The 17,557-nt window shown below is 33.7% G+C and overlaps 1 protein-coding gene across 1 annotated transcript; it reads right to left on the reverse strand.

Moving 5' to 3' along the window:
- Window positions 1–9,378: 9,378 nt before the first annotated feature.
- LOC140431642 (zinc finger MYM-type protein 1-like) lies at window positions 9,379–17,355 on the reverse strand (the record flags this gene model as incomplete). The annotated part of the gene is made up of 3 exons (XM_072519531.1): window positions 9,379–9,963; window positions 10,057–10,665; window positions 17,151–17,355. Coding segments are annotated over 3 exons (1,399 nt in total), but the record flags the coding sequence as incomplete, so codon positions are not given.
- Between the last annotated feature and the right edge of the window lie 202 nt (window positions 17,356–17,557).

Here is a 17,557-nt window from a genome sequence, read left to right on the forward strand (position 1 = left end):
TTAGAAGATATTTTTTTATAACTTTATCGAAACTATTACAGCTTAGCTGTTTTATACTTTTTGGTAAAATATTGTAATAGTTATAATTAAAATTATTTTTTTTTAGAGACTTAATCTACATCGATTTGTTCGTAGGTAGTGACAGTTTCGCGTATCGTGAACATGGACATCAGACTGCTTTATTAAATGGGCACGTTTTCTGTGAATTTCAGTTAGAACTCGAAATATCAACTGAGTAGGTAGCGGCATAATTTTGAATTTGATAAAGAAAGGTCGGCAGTGTTCTAGATAACTAACCCCTGCTAAAATCCTGACAGCTTTCTTTTGCATTCTGAAAATTTAAAGTGCATTTGTTGAATTGCCCCATATAATTACACCGTAGTTTAGATGAGACTGGAATAAAGAAAAATATGTCATTTTTAATGTTTCAAAGTTGACAACCCTTGCTAGTTGGTGAATAACAAATAATGAACTTGATAGCTTTTTCTTAAGTTGTGAGATATGAGCCGACCAGTTGAGTCGATAATCTATGGTTATTCCCAATAGTTTGACAGTCTCTTCGTTAACTAGATCATTGTGTAAATTACTTGCAGATATAACCAAATTTTGCGTTTTATCAGAGTTAAGTTTTAGTTTGTTTGCAGCAAACCATGAGCTAGATTTAGTAGAAACTTTTAAATCATCATTATTTTTTCCCGATATAACGTATGTCGTATCATCTGCGAATTGTATGGTTTTGTACGGAGATACGAATTTAGGCAGATCGTTATCGATAAATAATAAACAAAAGAGGTCCTAAGACCGAACCTTGTGGGACTCCATGTTTTACGGATAGAAAATCTTAGAGATGACCTTTAGACACTACCGCCTGGTGTCTGCCACATAGATAAGAAGTTTTAAGCTTAAGAGAGATACCTCTGATTCCATAGTAATTTAATTTGTGAAGCAAAATGTCGTGTGAAACGTAATCAAAAGCCTTCGACAAGTCGCAAAGAGAAATTGCTATGCGATGGTCGCGTTCAAGCCCCTCAATCACCTCTCTCACAACATTAAAAACCGCATTCGTAGTAGAATGAGCACTTCTGAATCCATATTGTGAGTTGCTAAAGTAATTATTTGACTTAAAATACGAATACAATTGTTGTTTGATAAGCTTTTCAATCACTTTCCCAAAAGTAGAAACAATGCTTATGGGTCTGTAATTGTAAGTTTTTGAGCAATCACCTTTTTTGTAGATTGTTAAAACTTTTGAGTATTTTAGTACTTCTAGAAATACTCCAGTCGATAGAATTAAATTAATAAGATGAGTGAAAGGTGTTAAAACTATTTGGTAAGATTCTTTTAAAATTTTGTTATTAATTTCGTGAACGTCTTTACAATTAGAATTACTAAGAGACTTTATTATTTGAGAGACCCCTTCTTCCAGAATGGGACGAAAAAAAAGGACTTGCTCGGAGAACGATAATTTTTATAATTGACGAGGACATCGACGTTTATATTGGGAAGAGATGTAATTATATTCTCTGCAATTGCAGTAAAAAATTGATTAATTTCGTCTGGAGGTAGATAAGGTTGTACCGAATTTTAGTAGTGTAGTAGTGTAGTTTCTTTAGAAATTGGAATTAGTAATAAAATTACAGTAAGCAGACTTTTTTGAAATCTTTAATTGCCGATTATATTCGACTTTTTGTTGTTTATATACTTTGAACAGTATGGCTTTGTAAACCGAAAGCGATCAGCTAGAAATTAAATAATTTACACACTTCAAAAATACTTTACTTTTATATCCATTTTTTGTATATCATTCATTCATATATCATTCATTCAATAATATTATATTTTCGTATTCTAGAAAATACTGAAATCCAGTTTATTCTGCTACTGCATAATTAAACAAGATTTATCTAAATAAATTTTCACCAGGTTTGGTATTTAGAAATTGGAAGCCATTAATTGGACGAAAGAGAACGGTTTTAACATAGTTAAAGTAATTTGGCAAAGTTTCATGTATCAAGTATTTCGAATTTATCAGTAGTATGTACATTTAATGAACTGTTTCAATCTGATTGTTTTGTTTCTATAACAACCACATGAAACTGAGGTCGCTATTACCTATTAAAATTTATATCGCTCTGGATATATTCGTATAGGTTATATATTTGTAATACTACATGAAATACTATTACGAACCACGAACAACGAACGCTCTTCACATGAAATCTACATATCCTAAAACTTGTTTTTAATGCCGATTAAATTTTTTTCTAATGGAGCTACAACTCTTCAAAAACGGCGACCTTACATCAATTTAATTCAAATATCTTTAGTACGTTCGAGATGTCATTTAAACTTGCATTTCTAGCTACTCCAAATGTTCTCACCGTTGCATTGCCGCTATCTTGAGTTTAAAAGAGAACCCGTTTTACTCAATATCTCCGCTATTTTCAACTATTCGACAAAAATAGTTATAATGAAATTGTTATAAGTTATATGTTATAGGACAGTTGTTAATGGAAACTGGTACCTTTGGTGCATCACCTTTTTTAATGCGCGCTATCCTACTTTACTTTATCTTTGATACCTCGCATTTTAAACAGCTAACAGCCCCGATTTGCGACCATTTTTTCTTAGAAAATCTTCTATAATCTTTTATAATAATTCCTGATACCGTTTAGTGGTAGATGCCCTTTCGAGGTCTACATCAAAAGTAAGCCTGCCAATTATAGTATAAAAATTTGAATTCTTGATTACTTACAAACTTTCTATTGCAAAAACGTGCAATGCTCCAGAAAAGGATCAAGGCAAGAGGTGGTACTGAATTTAGTTTCATGTTTGGGTCCTGGATACATGATCATGACACAAAACTTTTTTACTTCTTTGAAAGTTTGCTAAAAAGTTACTTGACCCAGACCTTACAGTGTATAGAACATTAACTCTGCTGTACCGTTCGAGTCAACTATGCAAATGTACTGTTCGGGTCAATACGACCCAACTATGGTTTACTGTCCTTAAAATAAAATAAGCTAATGGTGCTAAACAAAACTTTATTAACAAAAAATTATAGTTAATTATACAAAAATAATGTTGTTAATATAAATTAAACCTTATTAACAAATAAAAGGCATTTTTTTTTCTTTCCCAAAAAAGCCTAAGGACAAATACCTACAAAATTTAATTTAGTTTACAACTGGGACAGTAACAAAAAGAATGAGTTTTACAAATATGTTTATGACATATTCAACATAAAATATTTGTCTTGTTATCGTTTTTATAGCAACATTTACAGCGTGCTCGTTTAGCAGGCAAAAAATTGTGGCTATTCATCTCAAAAGTTCCGGATAGTGTAAATGCCGACCACATCAAGAGTTTCATAATAACTAAGACAAACTGTGAGGATATACAAGTAAAATTGTTACCAACTGACCATAAAAGAAGGGATAATCAATGTTTTATGATAGGTGTACTACCTGACTTAAGGGAAGAAATTTACAATCCTGCTTTTTGGCCTAAAAAAAATTGGCATTGACCGATTTAACTTTAGGTTAGGAACAAGATTTTTAGATCGAGACCATCACAATAGAGGTCTGTCAACTGAAAAAGATAGACCAGACTCTTTTTTAGTCCAATCCAAGAGAAACGTTACTTTTATCATGACCAGACAGTTGATTAAAAATATTGCAACTAGATGCTTAATCTTTGACAAATAAGTTACTTAAACTTGAAGTCTTAACATTGCAAGAAACACCAGATATCATTTGTCTATTAGAACATTGGTATACTGAAGAAATCATCCAATTTATGACCCTAAATGGATACAACATCGCCTCTTCTTTTTGTCGAAAGTTCCATATCCATGGTGGATCCATCATCTACATCAAAGCTGATATTAAATTCATAACATTAGATGTCTCTAACTTTAGCGAAGAAATGGTGTGTGAGTACTTTGCAATTTCTTTGTTTATAACCAATAGAAAAATTTGTATTATTAGTGTTATTCGCCATTAGGAGAAGTTCAGAGTATTCTGTGTAAATTACATAATATACTGGAGCTATGCAGTAAGTCATATCATGATATTTATGTTTGTGGGGATCTAAACATTGATTATCTTGTCATATCTAATAATAACCAATCTTTTAACGAGTTTTTAGTAAGTTATAATCTGAGAGTCACGTCTGAGGTTTCAGACGTGACTTCAGTCTGTTTCAGAACAGACTGATAAAGTGGGCAAAACATCATCTACAAAATTGGACTACATATTGACAAATATTGAACCACATCTTTATAAATCAAATGTTTTCGAGGGGCACTTCAGTGATCATAAAGTATTTTCACTTGTGTAAATTTGCAAGCCAATAAAGTATCCAAAAAACATAAAAAACCTATCAGTTACATGGATATGTGAGATGAAAATATGTTGATGTTTAAAGCAGGGATTTCTTCTACAGTTTTTGATGAGGTTTATTCCTAATTTTTATTAACGACCTACCAGATCACATAAGGGCACTTATAATATCGATGTTTGCTGATGATAGCTCGTTAATAGTCTCTGCACGTACACTCGAGGAAATAAAAATGACAATGAAGACTGTTGTTGACTGCTTTATACGCTGGTGTAATACCAACAGACTAATATTAAACATTGACCAGACGGAAATTATTTTTTTTTATTTATACAACTCATATACCTATGACTATATCTTAACCATCCATAATAGAAACAATATGTTATCTTAGACTCACTCTACAAAGTTTTTGGGTGTGTTCATTGATTGTAATCTCAATTAATAGGTTATTGATAGTTTGATTGGTTTCCAGAACACCAAAAACACAGATGTAAATATGTGAGATTGTGCCTGTCAGTGTTAATACCATATTGGAGGTAAGTTTCTAAAAAGTATAATATAGTATCTCTATAAGTATAATAAGTTTATGTAACCTAATGCATACTTATACATTTGCCTAAGAATATCAGATAAAGCTAGCTATTACTGCTGGTTGCGTATTTTTATAGTAGCTTCTTCTAATTAAACAAATACGAAATTTTATTCCAGATTAAAACTGAAATTCAACCGCAAACCTTATTGGATGATTTTACTGTTAAAAAGGAAAATAACAGTTTGTCTTTAAATGAGGGTCTATCAAAGATTTTGGAAAGTGCCAATAAGATGGATAAGTCCCAAATGTTATAGCAAAGACCCCCTGGCAGAAAAAGATACATTCAACCACAGAACTGGAAAGTTCAAGAAGCAAAAAATAAAAGAAATTCAGGACAAGAGATGTCTCGTACTCTACAGAGAAAACAGTAAAACCTAGAATAATAAAAGAGAGTTGTGAAAAGAAAAATTGTAGAATGAAATGCTACACAAAAATTTTGAAAGATCAAAGAAGTACTATTTTTCAAAAATTTTGGGCGCTGGGTAATTACAACAGGCATATAGACTTTGTAGCAAAACATGTAACGAAAGAACAAAAACAAGTAGAGCCTATCAGAAATACAAATTCTAGGCGTCAGTTTACAATGAAATATTTTTTAACAGTTGGAGAATCGAGCTTTAAATGTTTCAAACAATTTTTTTTCAACACCCTTGATATGAGAAACATTTGGGAACGAACTGTCATAGATAGTCGAGATAATAGAGGCAAATTTACTGGTAAAGATCCCAAAGTAGAAAGAATTAGAAAATTTATAAGAGAACGCATAGAGTCTCTGCCCACAACTGTCCCACATAGAGTCCCACTTTACTCGCAAGAACTCCAAACTCAATACCCACAAGTTGATATCCAGTATTTAACCCCAAATGTATAGATTGTACATTGGCTAAGTCAAAGTTAAAAACAATTCCTATTGCCACTTGCAGACAGTATAGATATGTTATTGAACATGACTTTAACATAGGAGTCTTTTTACCTAAAAAAGATCAATGGTCCTGATCGGGATGACTACTCCAGCCCATATGAAGTTGCAAGGATCATCAGGAGACTGAAAGGAAGCAGAGCACCAGGACCAGAAGGGATTCATAACATAACCCTAAAGGAACTCCCAAAGAAGATCATAATGCAACTGCACTATATCTTCAAATTTTGCTTGGAAAAAGGACATTTTCCGAGCAACTGGAAACATGCCAAGATCATCCCACTTCTAAAACCGAAGAAAGATGGAAGAAGACCAGAAAGCTACAGGCCTATTTCTCTCCTAGAAACCATGGGAAAAATTCTGGAAAAGATCATCTACAAGAGACCGATGAAGCACACAGAAAGAAGAAGAATTATCCAAGAGAGGACCAATTCGGATTCAGAAAAGGAAGAAACTGCGAACTACAGCTAGCAAGAATCATCAGCGACACCAAAATAAAATTCAACAGAAAACAAAGGACAGGACTAGCCATACTGGACATAGAAAAAGCATATGACACGGTTTGGAAAAAGGCACTAATCTTCAAGATGGACAAAGCTAGGCTACCACACTACCTCATCAATATCTGTGACACATACATGTCCAACAGAACATTCCAAGTTTCAGCGGACCAAAAGATGTCAGCAATCCAGGATATTCAGGAAGGAATGCCTCAGGGCAGCATTTTATCTCCAATTTTGTATAACATTTTTGTTTCAGACCTACCTACAGATCCAAGAACTTCAACAGCTCTTTATGCAGACGACACAGCAGTGTATGCATCCGGAAAAGACGAAGGAAGAATCATCAGGAACATGGAAAATTACTTGGACAAAATCACGAGATACACCGAAAAATGGAAGATAAAAATCAACGCCCAAAAGACGCAGTCCATAGTCTTCAGCCAGAGTTCGAGACCACCACGAAACCAAATCAGAGTAGAAGGCAACAGGATCCAAGAAGAAGATACAGTCAAGTACTTAGGAGTCTACCTCGACAGAAAACTCAACTTCCGGGTGCATACACCAAAAACTAAGGTAAAAGCTAATGCAGCTAAAAGACTAATTCTTCCTTTCATTTTTAGGACCAGTTTGCTGTCCAATGCCAAGAAGATTCAGTTGTACCAGACCTATGTTAGATCGGTGATACTATATGCTGTACCAGTGTGTAGTTCCATAGCAGAGACACACTGGAGAAGATTAGAAGCCACGGAAACATCATGCTACCGGATCATTGACGGAACATCATGGGAGAACAGGATCACGACTGCAACCATCAGAGAAAGGCTCCAGTATACACCACTGAGGAAGGTGGCCGAGAAAAGGACCAGGTATTTCTTCCACCAGGCCACAAGAAGACTCCATAAGATCAGGGGCATCCTCGAGAATAACAGGATCCAGGGGATGCATAGATCTACCCATAGACTGATCGACCATCTGATCAGGGTCTAGCTGGTTGGTTGCCGGAAAACAGCCAAGCAGGGAAGTAGGTACGGTGCCTTAAATTAGTACCTACAGAAGAACACGAGGATAAATCCACACAAAGAAGTCCAGGATGCCGAGAGGTCAAATAATCAAGAAGCTGGCGGTGCAAGAGCGGGACGCCGAAGAAAGAAGGCAATAATGAATGAGATACTTAATGACATGTCAAATTTTTATTAGGCAATAAACGTTTTTATTTTTTATTTTTATTTTTATGTTTATTATAATGATCATGATCCAGTCGTCATATACTACTAGCCCCGCTAGATCTTATTGGCCTGGTGTGCTACCACGTTACTTTGAGTTTTATTATTTAACCAATATCCTACTATCGTCGAAGATGTCGAATCCAAGAAGACTTCATCCAATTTAGAAGTTAAATCAAGAACCAGCGTATCGACTACGAAAGCTTCCTGGCAGTAGAACACGACTTTTGAAATAGAAAAGACATTGGTCTTAGAACTATTTTAAATTGTGTCGAACTGACCACAGCGTTCTTTGGGACCTGTCACGGTAAAGAGCGAATAAAAGCCCCGACGAGGACTTGTAATTGCTTTTTCGATCAGGGTCGAGCTGCGATAGCGCTTCGTCGCAAAACCTTATGCAAATAGTAACTATAGGAAATACTGTTAGCGAAATGTAGTGACACGAAGCGACGGGCAGTAATATGAGTCGATACGACCGGCATTCTCGCGCCTCTCTCGAGAAGAGGGAACGCGGCTACACGAATTGAGAAGGCCGGCATCTCTTTGGAATTGAGACATACACCACGCGTCAAAATTCTAACACAAATATTAAGACATTGTAAAAATACTGTCTGTAAGAAAGCTCGAACTGTTAGAGAATTCTGATTGCCGGTGTCCCCTCACCTACCACATAGGCTCGGCGGAGCTTCTCACACGTAGAGGCCGGAATCCCGAATTAACTCCACGAAACGAAGATGGACTCTCGAAACTTGAGATCCTCTTCGAGAGCGGCGGTCGTAGATCGTCCAGAAACCCCTGAAAACCAGGAGGACGTTACGGCCGTACGACGAAATTGGAAGACCAATGAAAGTGAAAGTGCATTAGATGGTATGGTGCAAGGGAAATAGAAATCTCTAGTGAAGAACCGATAAAAATAAAAATAAAATATGACTTTATAGATGAAAATGAAAAATGTATTTTAGACTTAAACAAGAGAAGTAATACAAGAATAAAGAAGCTTTTAATATGTATACCTAAAAATTTAGCCAGTGGCGGCTGGTGACTCAAAAATTTGGTAGTTCTGCAGTCTTTTTTGGTTTTTTTTTTAATTCAATATCTTTTAATCGTTGTATTTTACAACGAGGCTTTTAGTTTGATATTTTACACCATATATTTATTCATTATATATCTATTAAAAAATAATAAAGAACTTACCGATTTTCTTCTTTTAAAATTGAAGATAAATCCAATTATATCAAAAATAGCAATGGTACATTATGGCACACTAGTAATTGTTTTATAGTTTATGTTTTTAGTAGAATTTTATCGATAAATACGTGAAACTAAGGAATGCAAACGAAAAAACACTACAAACAAAATCGCCACAACAATAATTGCATTATAGGGTCTTACGAACTAACTACACACAGAGCCAAATATATTATTTTTTTTTATAAATAAGCTCGATTCGTCGATTTTTTTTTAAAGCAAACTTGTCCATAACTTTTTCATTAAAGTTTGGTATTTCTTTTATAAGTGTTTTTTCTACTGACAACATGGTTAATGCTACAAGTCGGTCTTCAGTCATGGAATTTCTCAAGAATGTTTTAATCCGTTTTAAACTCGAAAAGCACCTTTCAGCTTCTGCCGTACTCATGGGCACTGTAATTAGAATTTGAAGCAGTTTTACAGTTTCTTGAAAAGGCTCTGTTAAATTATTTTCAATTAAAAATTTTAAAAAAGGTATTGCCCCCTTAATGTCTCTACAGTCTCTTCTAAAATAAATAACAGATAATTCAGTCTTCAAGCGCTCCCTATCTAAATTTGGATATACGCGCAAGTCAGGCTTAAATTATCATCTGGGAAATTATCACAATAATTATCAAATTGCTCAGGATAAAGCAATGAAGTTGCAAGTAGGTGATTTTTAAAAGCAAATCTATCATTTGCACAATTTATGATTATATCACAAACTTCGATAGATGCTCTCCGATGATCTACTGGACTGTTATCCTTCCATAACCTTTTAGTTGGTAATGGTTCAACGCATAAACTAGAACCTTGGTCAATGGTATCATCTATTGAATTTCTAACTGAATTCATGTATCTTTCGAAATCTGTCACCTTTTTATTGATTTCCAAAGGATCCGTTTTAGTCTTTTGAAGGGCATTATACAAAACGTCTACTTGTGGCATTATGCGATGGAAAAATGTTAACCAAAAAACAAAATTTTGATCCACTAGTATTCTTCGAATGGAAGACGCTGAACTACAGACAGCTGCCTTATCAAACGATTCTTCTATTTCTTCCATACATTCGATAAAAGAAGATCGATGTTCAAACACAACATTAACAGTTCGAATATTGAAGTTCCAGCGAGTTGGAGCGCCATGAGGAATTTTCTTTTGGACGATTTTATCTAAAACTGCCACTCGTTGTGGCGAATTTTTAAAAAAGGTAGGGATTTCATTTAAATTTCCAAAAAAAAGTCTAACTTGAGAGTTTTCGGAACAAGCCTTAGACATTATTAAATTTAATTGATGCGCGTAACAGTGTACAAAATGAGCAAATGGATATTTTTCTTTGATTCTGGCTTGAACTCCTGCGTGCTGTCCACACATGACCGCTGCCCCATCATAACTCTGAGCAATTAGTTTATTATTTGAGTTTTCCAGGATAGGATCCAAAACACTGAAAATGTTTTTGCTTAAAGTATCTGCATTTAATTTTGAAGGTACCAAATATGTCCAAAATCGTTCTACCGGTGCTCCATTTCGACAATATCTAAATACTACAACCATTTGTGATTTTGCTGAAATGTCTGTAGTCTCGTCGGCCATGACAGCTAGATATGGAGATTCCCGAATTTCCTCCAAAATTTTATCCTGGCATAATTCCAACATGCAGTCCAAAATATCATTTTGAATTTCTTTAGAAATGCCCTTAAAAACCGTCGATTCTTCCAAGTGTTGTGCTAAAGTTTTATCCAATTCAGCAGTAAAATTTATGAGGCCGCGAAAAATTCCAGGATTGTCGGATGTTTGTGTCTCGTCGTGTCCCCGAAGCGCCAATTCGAAAACACTACGCGCTATCTCAGAGTCAGTCTATAATTTTTGAGAGAACATACCTATTTTTTGTTACAGCTTCATTGAATTTTTGAATATTTATCCAGTATGCAGAATCTAACTGTTCTTTAATATTCACGGAGCCTAATAAAGCATATTCCATTTGATTGTGCAAATGATGCTTAGAAGTTTCGTGCTTTTTTATTTTATCACTTAAATTTACTAAGTCTGTTACACCAACTTGCATGCCTTATCACCTCCAAAGAGTACACAAGGAAAACAGAGAAGAGCGTTTTTTTCTGTTGCAGCCACATATCCAACTATTTCTCGTATAAATATCGCAATTAAATTGTTGTTTGTAATTTTTCCCTCGGCTTGATCCTTCTTTTACGATTTTAATATCCGGCAAAGGACGTCCTTTGCATTTTAATTCTAGTTTTTCGTCATAAGAATATTTAAAGAATCTCTTAACATTAATCAAATTATAAATAACATCCATCCTGAACAGCACTTTTATTCTCATATACTTAATATAAATACCGAATTACGTGCAGGACAACTTATTTTAACAGTCGTCGCGACGCGATCACCGATTATTTAAAATTACAATTAACGTAGGTTTGTACAAACTAGTTCGAACTGCGACAAATGCAGCTCAAATATTGCTTTCAGTCGTCGCCTGAAAAGTGTAGGCGAGGGGTTGACCGGGTGTTATCGGGGATATCTTTAACAGTTCACAGCTCGGAGTAGCACCGGTCCGGTCAAATAAGTAATAATAATCCATCTAAATGAATTTAAATTTTATAAGTAGTGATATTTTTTATTTAATTTTTAAAGTAATTTTGTTTGGATTATTTTAGTGGTTCTGCAGCTCCGCAGCACATATATACCAACCGCCACTGCCCTGAACTATTATCGTGTATTTACACCCACATAACTTAAATCGTGGGGTACTACATGACCTGAATTTTAAAAACCTCTTTACATGATATTTGTATTTTTGATAAATGCATTTGAAGAGATTGAAGAGATTTTTTGTAAACTTAAATTTTATTTCAAGAAAATTAAGATGCCATAATAAAAATTATAGAAGTTTTAAAAGAAATTTTAATCAAAAACATAACTCAATATTATAACAAAAAAAAATATATATTAAATTGAAATTAACATTTTATTTCTGACGCGCTATCTCAGAGTAAAAGTAGTTTATAATAGTAACCTCTTCATCTTCTTCTTTACGTACCATCTCCGCGACGGAGGTTGGCAATCATCATGGCTATTCTGACCTTAGATGCTACCGCTCTGAATAGTTCGATTGATCCGTACCATTCTTTCAAGTTATGCAACCATGAAATTTTTCTGCTTCCTACACTTCTCTTGTCCTGGATTTTCCCTTGTATAATTAATTGAAGTGTGTTGTATTCTTCATTACGCATAACATGCCCCAGGTATTGCAGCTTTCGTGTCTTGGTGTTTTCCAATATTTAGATTCTTTTGTTAACTCTGTAACGTAATATTTTACCTACCACATCGGATATTGCTATGGGGGTTGAAATTTGGGGACAGAAACTACTGGGGGTGGAGATAGGGCAAGCAAAATAAACGATACTGTGCGAACGGCACTCAGGGCTTATTTGGAGAGCTGGGTCGTGGATAAGTTGAATGGCAAGGGGATTGGATTGGGGCAACTACAAAAATGAAACACAGGGGTACTTACATAAGTCTCTTGGAACAAATGGGCAAACAAAACAACAGGAAGGACCTCTAGCAATTTAAAACGGACGCCGCTTCGAGGTGCCAAATTATGACGATTACAACAACTAGTTGTAACTATTGAAATAAGTATTAGAAATACAAAAATAGTTAGGAGACTTTTCTAAAATAAAAAAAAATGGTTCAGAGAAATAAATTAAACATTTATTGTTGTCTCACCACAAACAGTTACAAAAATTCAGATGGCACAAAAAACACTATAGTATTAGTTACAGAGATTTATACCAAAATAATAAAGAAGAAAAAACTTACATATGTCCTATTCGTTTACAAACTCTCTTGCTACAAAACTTACAAATGTTACTGTGCTATAAACTGTGGCGAATAAAAAATGATCGCAAATAAAGAATTATCTTTTTGAATAAAACTATTTATAAAGATTAACTTTTTCCAAAAACAAAACAAGCTAATGTCACAAGAATATAAATCTAGCTGTCATATGTCAACATTGAATTTTATAACAGAGGACAATTACAATGACAGCATAGCCACACCCTAAGATTTACAATATTAATTATTAAAACCTTTATTTTTATTACTTAAATTATGAAAGCAATTATTATTTTAAAAAAATGTCTGTCTTTACTTTAAAATTAAAACACAGAAAAAGTTACCTGATTTCACCAAAAAAAAGCAGTAAAGTTTCTGAGGGTTGAAACTGAATTGGAAATCTCTGAACACCAACAAAAGGAAGTTGGGGCAATGGAACACAAACTTTGGAAACTCGGCTTCTTAAAAAACAGGAATAGGTACAGCTGGACACAATGGCAACATTTCAAATTTCACTCTAACTGTAACTATAATTGAACTGATTAAACTGCTTCTATTAGCTCTACTGCTAATTATTTTCCATACAAATGGGCAAAAACAGAAAATTTTACAAATTCGACTTGAAATTTGGACAAACGCTAGAAGCAGCTGTCTATGACAACGCCTCCGCGAGAGTGAAAAATTTATTTTCCGGCAAAAACTTCTCAGCGATCTAAATGGATGTTTATTTGAAATGCAGAATATTTATCGGTTTCGATCAAAGAAAAATATCAAAGAATTTGCGTCCGTGATATAAAAAAACTTTAAAATGGTTTACATTAACTTCGGCGACGTAAAAAGTACGAAATACTATTTGGGTTTTAACTCGTACGATATCTATATCTTTAAGTTCTTGTATACTAAAAACTCTAGAGAGATTAATCAAAAATCGGCTTAAATACTGGCTTGAATCCGAAGATATCCTTCCCAAATCTCAATATGGCTTCCGGAAATCCAGGTCTACAAGGATGCTCTCACTTCACTAGTTTCCTCTGTTCAGGTCAATTTCACAAATCAAGAATCAACAGCTGCAGCATTTATAGATGTAACCTCTGCATTTGATAACATAAATTTATATATTCTACATAAGAAATTGTTATATCTTGGAATGACAGTTAAAATTTCAGATTTCATTATATCCTTGTACAAGAATAGATGGACTTACTTAAAAATAAATGAGTCACTTTTAGCGCCAAGGCTAACGAATATAGGTATACCACAGGGTAGTATTTTAAGTCCACTTCTTTTTTCATTGTATACTATAGATTTAGAACAGATAGTACCTCCACACTCTAATATATTGCAGTTTGCAGATGATGTTGTGTTGTATACCTCCCATACTACCCTTGACATTTGTAGGCGTCAACTCAAATCTACACTAGATTGTGTAAAAAGTTATTACCATTCTCTATGCTTATCAATATCAACTACAAAGACTGAAATTTGTTTTTTTTTCCAAAAAACGCCAAACTCCCCAAGGTAACTTTAAATTAGGAAAAATAGAATTTCCAATCAAAAATTGTGTAAAATATCTAGGCACATATTTGGATCGTAAACTGTTATGGAAGGATCAAATTCATTCTATTATAAAAAAATCGGAAAACTCCATGAATATCCTTAGAGCATTTTGTAAAACCAATTGGGGAGCTGACCCGAATATTGCATTGCTATTTTATCGCTCAATGATTCGACCAATTTTCGATTATAGTTGTCATTTATATGGGTCTGCATCAACAGAACATCTTAATCAAATTGAAACCCAAAAGAATAAATGTTTAAGGCTATGTTTTGGTTACTTAAAATCTACTCCTATTAGTATTATTGAAATTGAAGCTAAAGAGCCACCCCTTACACTACGCAGACAGTTTTGTACAGATAAGTTTGTAGCTAGAGCTATATAAAAAAACTCCAGCTATTTAAAAAATATTCGTAACTTGAATATATTAGACTTAAACCATAAATATTGGCGTAACAAAAAAACTCCCATATACGTTGAAAGTTATAGGAAATAAACAATATTTGAAGAACAATTGTATCAAAATAAAAATACCACCAATTTATATACAACCTCCTAAGACTCTCTTCTCTAAGATAATAGAAACATATTATATGGATTCAAATCTTCCAGGAAGTATGATCAATAAAATAATTAAAGATAAGTGGCCTGCATTTCAATATATTTTTACTGACGGCTCTAAAATTCAAAATAAAACGGGTTGTGCAATATATCACTGGAATTCTGATTACAAAGAATCATGTCGATTGCCCAATGAAGCTTCAATATATACTGCCGAACTATCAGCTTTATTTCTTGCGTTAAAATATATAGCCTCTATTGGTATAAATAATTATATCATTCTGACTGATTGTAGAAGCATTATGGACAAACTCACTTCTATCAAAACCACAAAAAACCTAAACCATATTGAGATACAAATAAAGAAGTTACATTATGATATTATTTCCGCAGGTAGCTCGATTATTATTTGTTGGGTAAAAGGACACTCTGGAATATTAGGAAATGAAGAAGTCGACAAATTAGCTAAATCTGCAGCTTTAACCAAACATAATATAAACAACATACTTCTTCCAGTAGCAGACATAGATAATATCAGTAGAAACAACTGCAAACAAAGATGGCAACGTTTATACAACCAAAGTACAACTGGAATAAACTTTAGAGCTTGCCAACCACTAATACCCAATGAGAGATGGTTCAAATATGAGACAAATAGGTTATTTATAAAAACAATAAACAGAATAAGATCAAACCACGCACTCACTCCTGCATACAAACACAGCATAGGTATTACTGATAACCCATATTGCTCCTGTGGTAAAGTGGGAGATCTGCAGCACTTTATATTGGAGTGTGGACAGTACAAACAAAGTATCAAAATTATGTATGAAAAACTAATTGAGCTAAATTGTTCATTGCCTGTCAATTTAAATACAATTATTTTTTCAAATAATAAGCAGATATTAAAATGTATCTACGAATACATAACATCCTGTAAATTTAAATTATAAGTAGTTTTAGGTATTCAAATCAAAAATTGTAAATGTGTCAAAAATTGAATGTGTATACCAACATATTATTTCCTGTAAATTTATATTATAAATAGGCTTAGGTAATAAAAACAAAAATTGTAATTACCACAAATAGTCTGGCTAATTGGCTATGCCAAAGCCATTATACAATAAAAAAAAAAAACTCGTACGATAGGAACAGAGAAACATGGAAAACATTCTTCGTTATTTTAATACATATATGAGGAGATTTCAATTTAATACATATACTAGGGGATTTCAGAATATATATCAAGGAAAATGCAAATGCTACAACTCTTTTCATGACTTCGTTGTTTGTTACATGCTCGGTCCATGAAGTCTTCAGGATTCTTCTATACACCCATAGTTCAAATGTTTCCAACTTTTTAATAGTCGACGCGTTAAGTGTCCATGGTTCTATTCCGTAAAGCAGAGTCGAGAAAATATAACACCTTGCCAGCCTAACTCTCAAGTCTAATTTCAGTTCTCTTGCACAAAATACCTTTCTCATTTTATTGAAGTCTGTTCTCGCTTGCTCTATTCGAACTTTGATTTCTTTTGAGTAATATGTTGTGTGATTAATTATTGTGCCAAGATAATTGTAGTTTTCAACTTGTTCTATAGTTTTACCGGTAATTGTCAATATTTCATCATTATTTTGGGTTTTTGATATCCTCATAAATGTACTTTTCTTGATGTTTATTGATAATCTATATTCTTCTCCATACTCAACTATCTTGTTTATTAGCTTTTTTAGGTCTTGGAGGTTGTCTGCTATTATTATAGTATCGTCCGCATATATAATGTTGTTCCATTAACCTATATTCCTGCTGTTTCTTCCTTAAGAGCTGTTTTCATAATTTCTTCAGAGTATGCATTGAATAGTAGTGGTGACAATACACACCCCTGTCGCACTCCTCTTTTAATTTTGGACTCTTCTGATGTATGTTCAATTATGAGTATGTGTGCGTGCTGTTTATAATATAGATTTGTTATATTTCGAAGGTCATTGTATTATAATTGTTTTGCTTTGATGACGTCCATTAGCTCTTTGTGGCGGATTTTATCGAAAGCTTTGTTGTAATCTATGAAACAGACGTACATATCTTGGTTTATATCCAAGCATCTCTGGATTATTACGTTGAATGCAAAGAGAGCTTCTCAGGTACCTACGCCTCTATGGAATCCAAATTGGGTTTCTTCAATATCCATATCAAGTATTTGGTAAATGTTTCCTAAAGTGGGTTTCCTAGTATTTCTGTTCGTTTTGATGTATTTTGTAGTGTGTGCGTTGCTCCATTAGATCAAGTATCTCTTCCGGCATCCACTCGTTTTTGTGATTTCTACTTATTTTACTCGCGGTTGCTTCGTCAGTATTGGTTATCACTTACCGCATCACCACATCTACCCTTACCGACTTTGGCGTTAAAATCGCTCATTATAATGTTGATATCGTTTTTATTTGTGACCTTTAATGCTTCATTTATATTTTTGTAGAAAGCTAAAACTTCAGTTTTAGGTTTATTAACTGTGGGTGCGTAAACTTGGATTAGATTGATATTATTAGGTTGACCTGTTAACTTCACTATTATTAATCTGTTTGATAGGGTATGTAGGGTAAGCGATATAGTTATTGGCCTCTTAAGGCATTCTTTCTCTTAAAGAAGCTATAAAAAGTATAATATTATTGTTTAGCAACAAAAATATTAGATCAAACTCTAGACAAGTTTATATAGTTTCTACATCTCATGTCGCTTATTTTTGATTTTCATTTATAAAATAGAAAAAAACATCTTTT

Source organism: Diabrotica undecimpunctata, unplaced genomic scaffold, assembly GCF_040954645.1.
Source record: "Diabrotica undecimpunctata isolate CICGRU unplaced genomic scaffold, icDiaUnde3 ctg00001566.1, whole genome shotgun sequence".
Taxonomy (NCBI): Eukaryota; Metazoa; Arthropoda; class Insecta; order Coleoptera; family Chrysomelidae; genus Diabrotica; species Diabrotica undecimpunctata.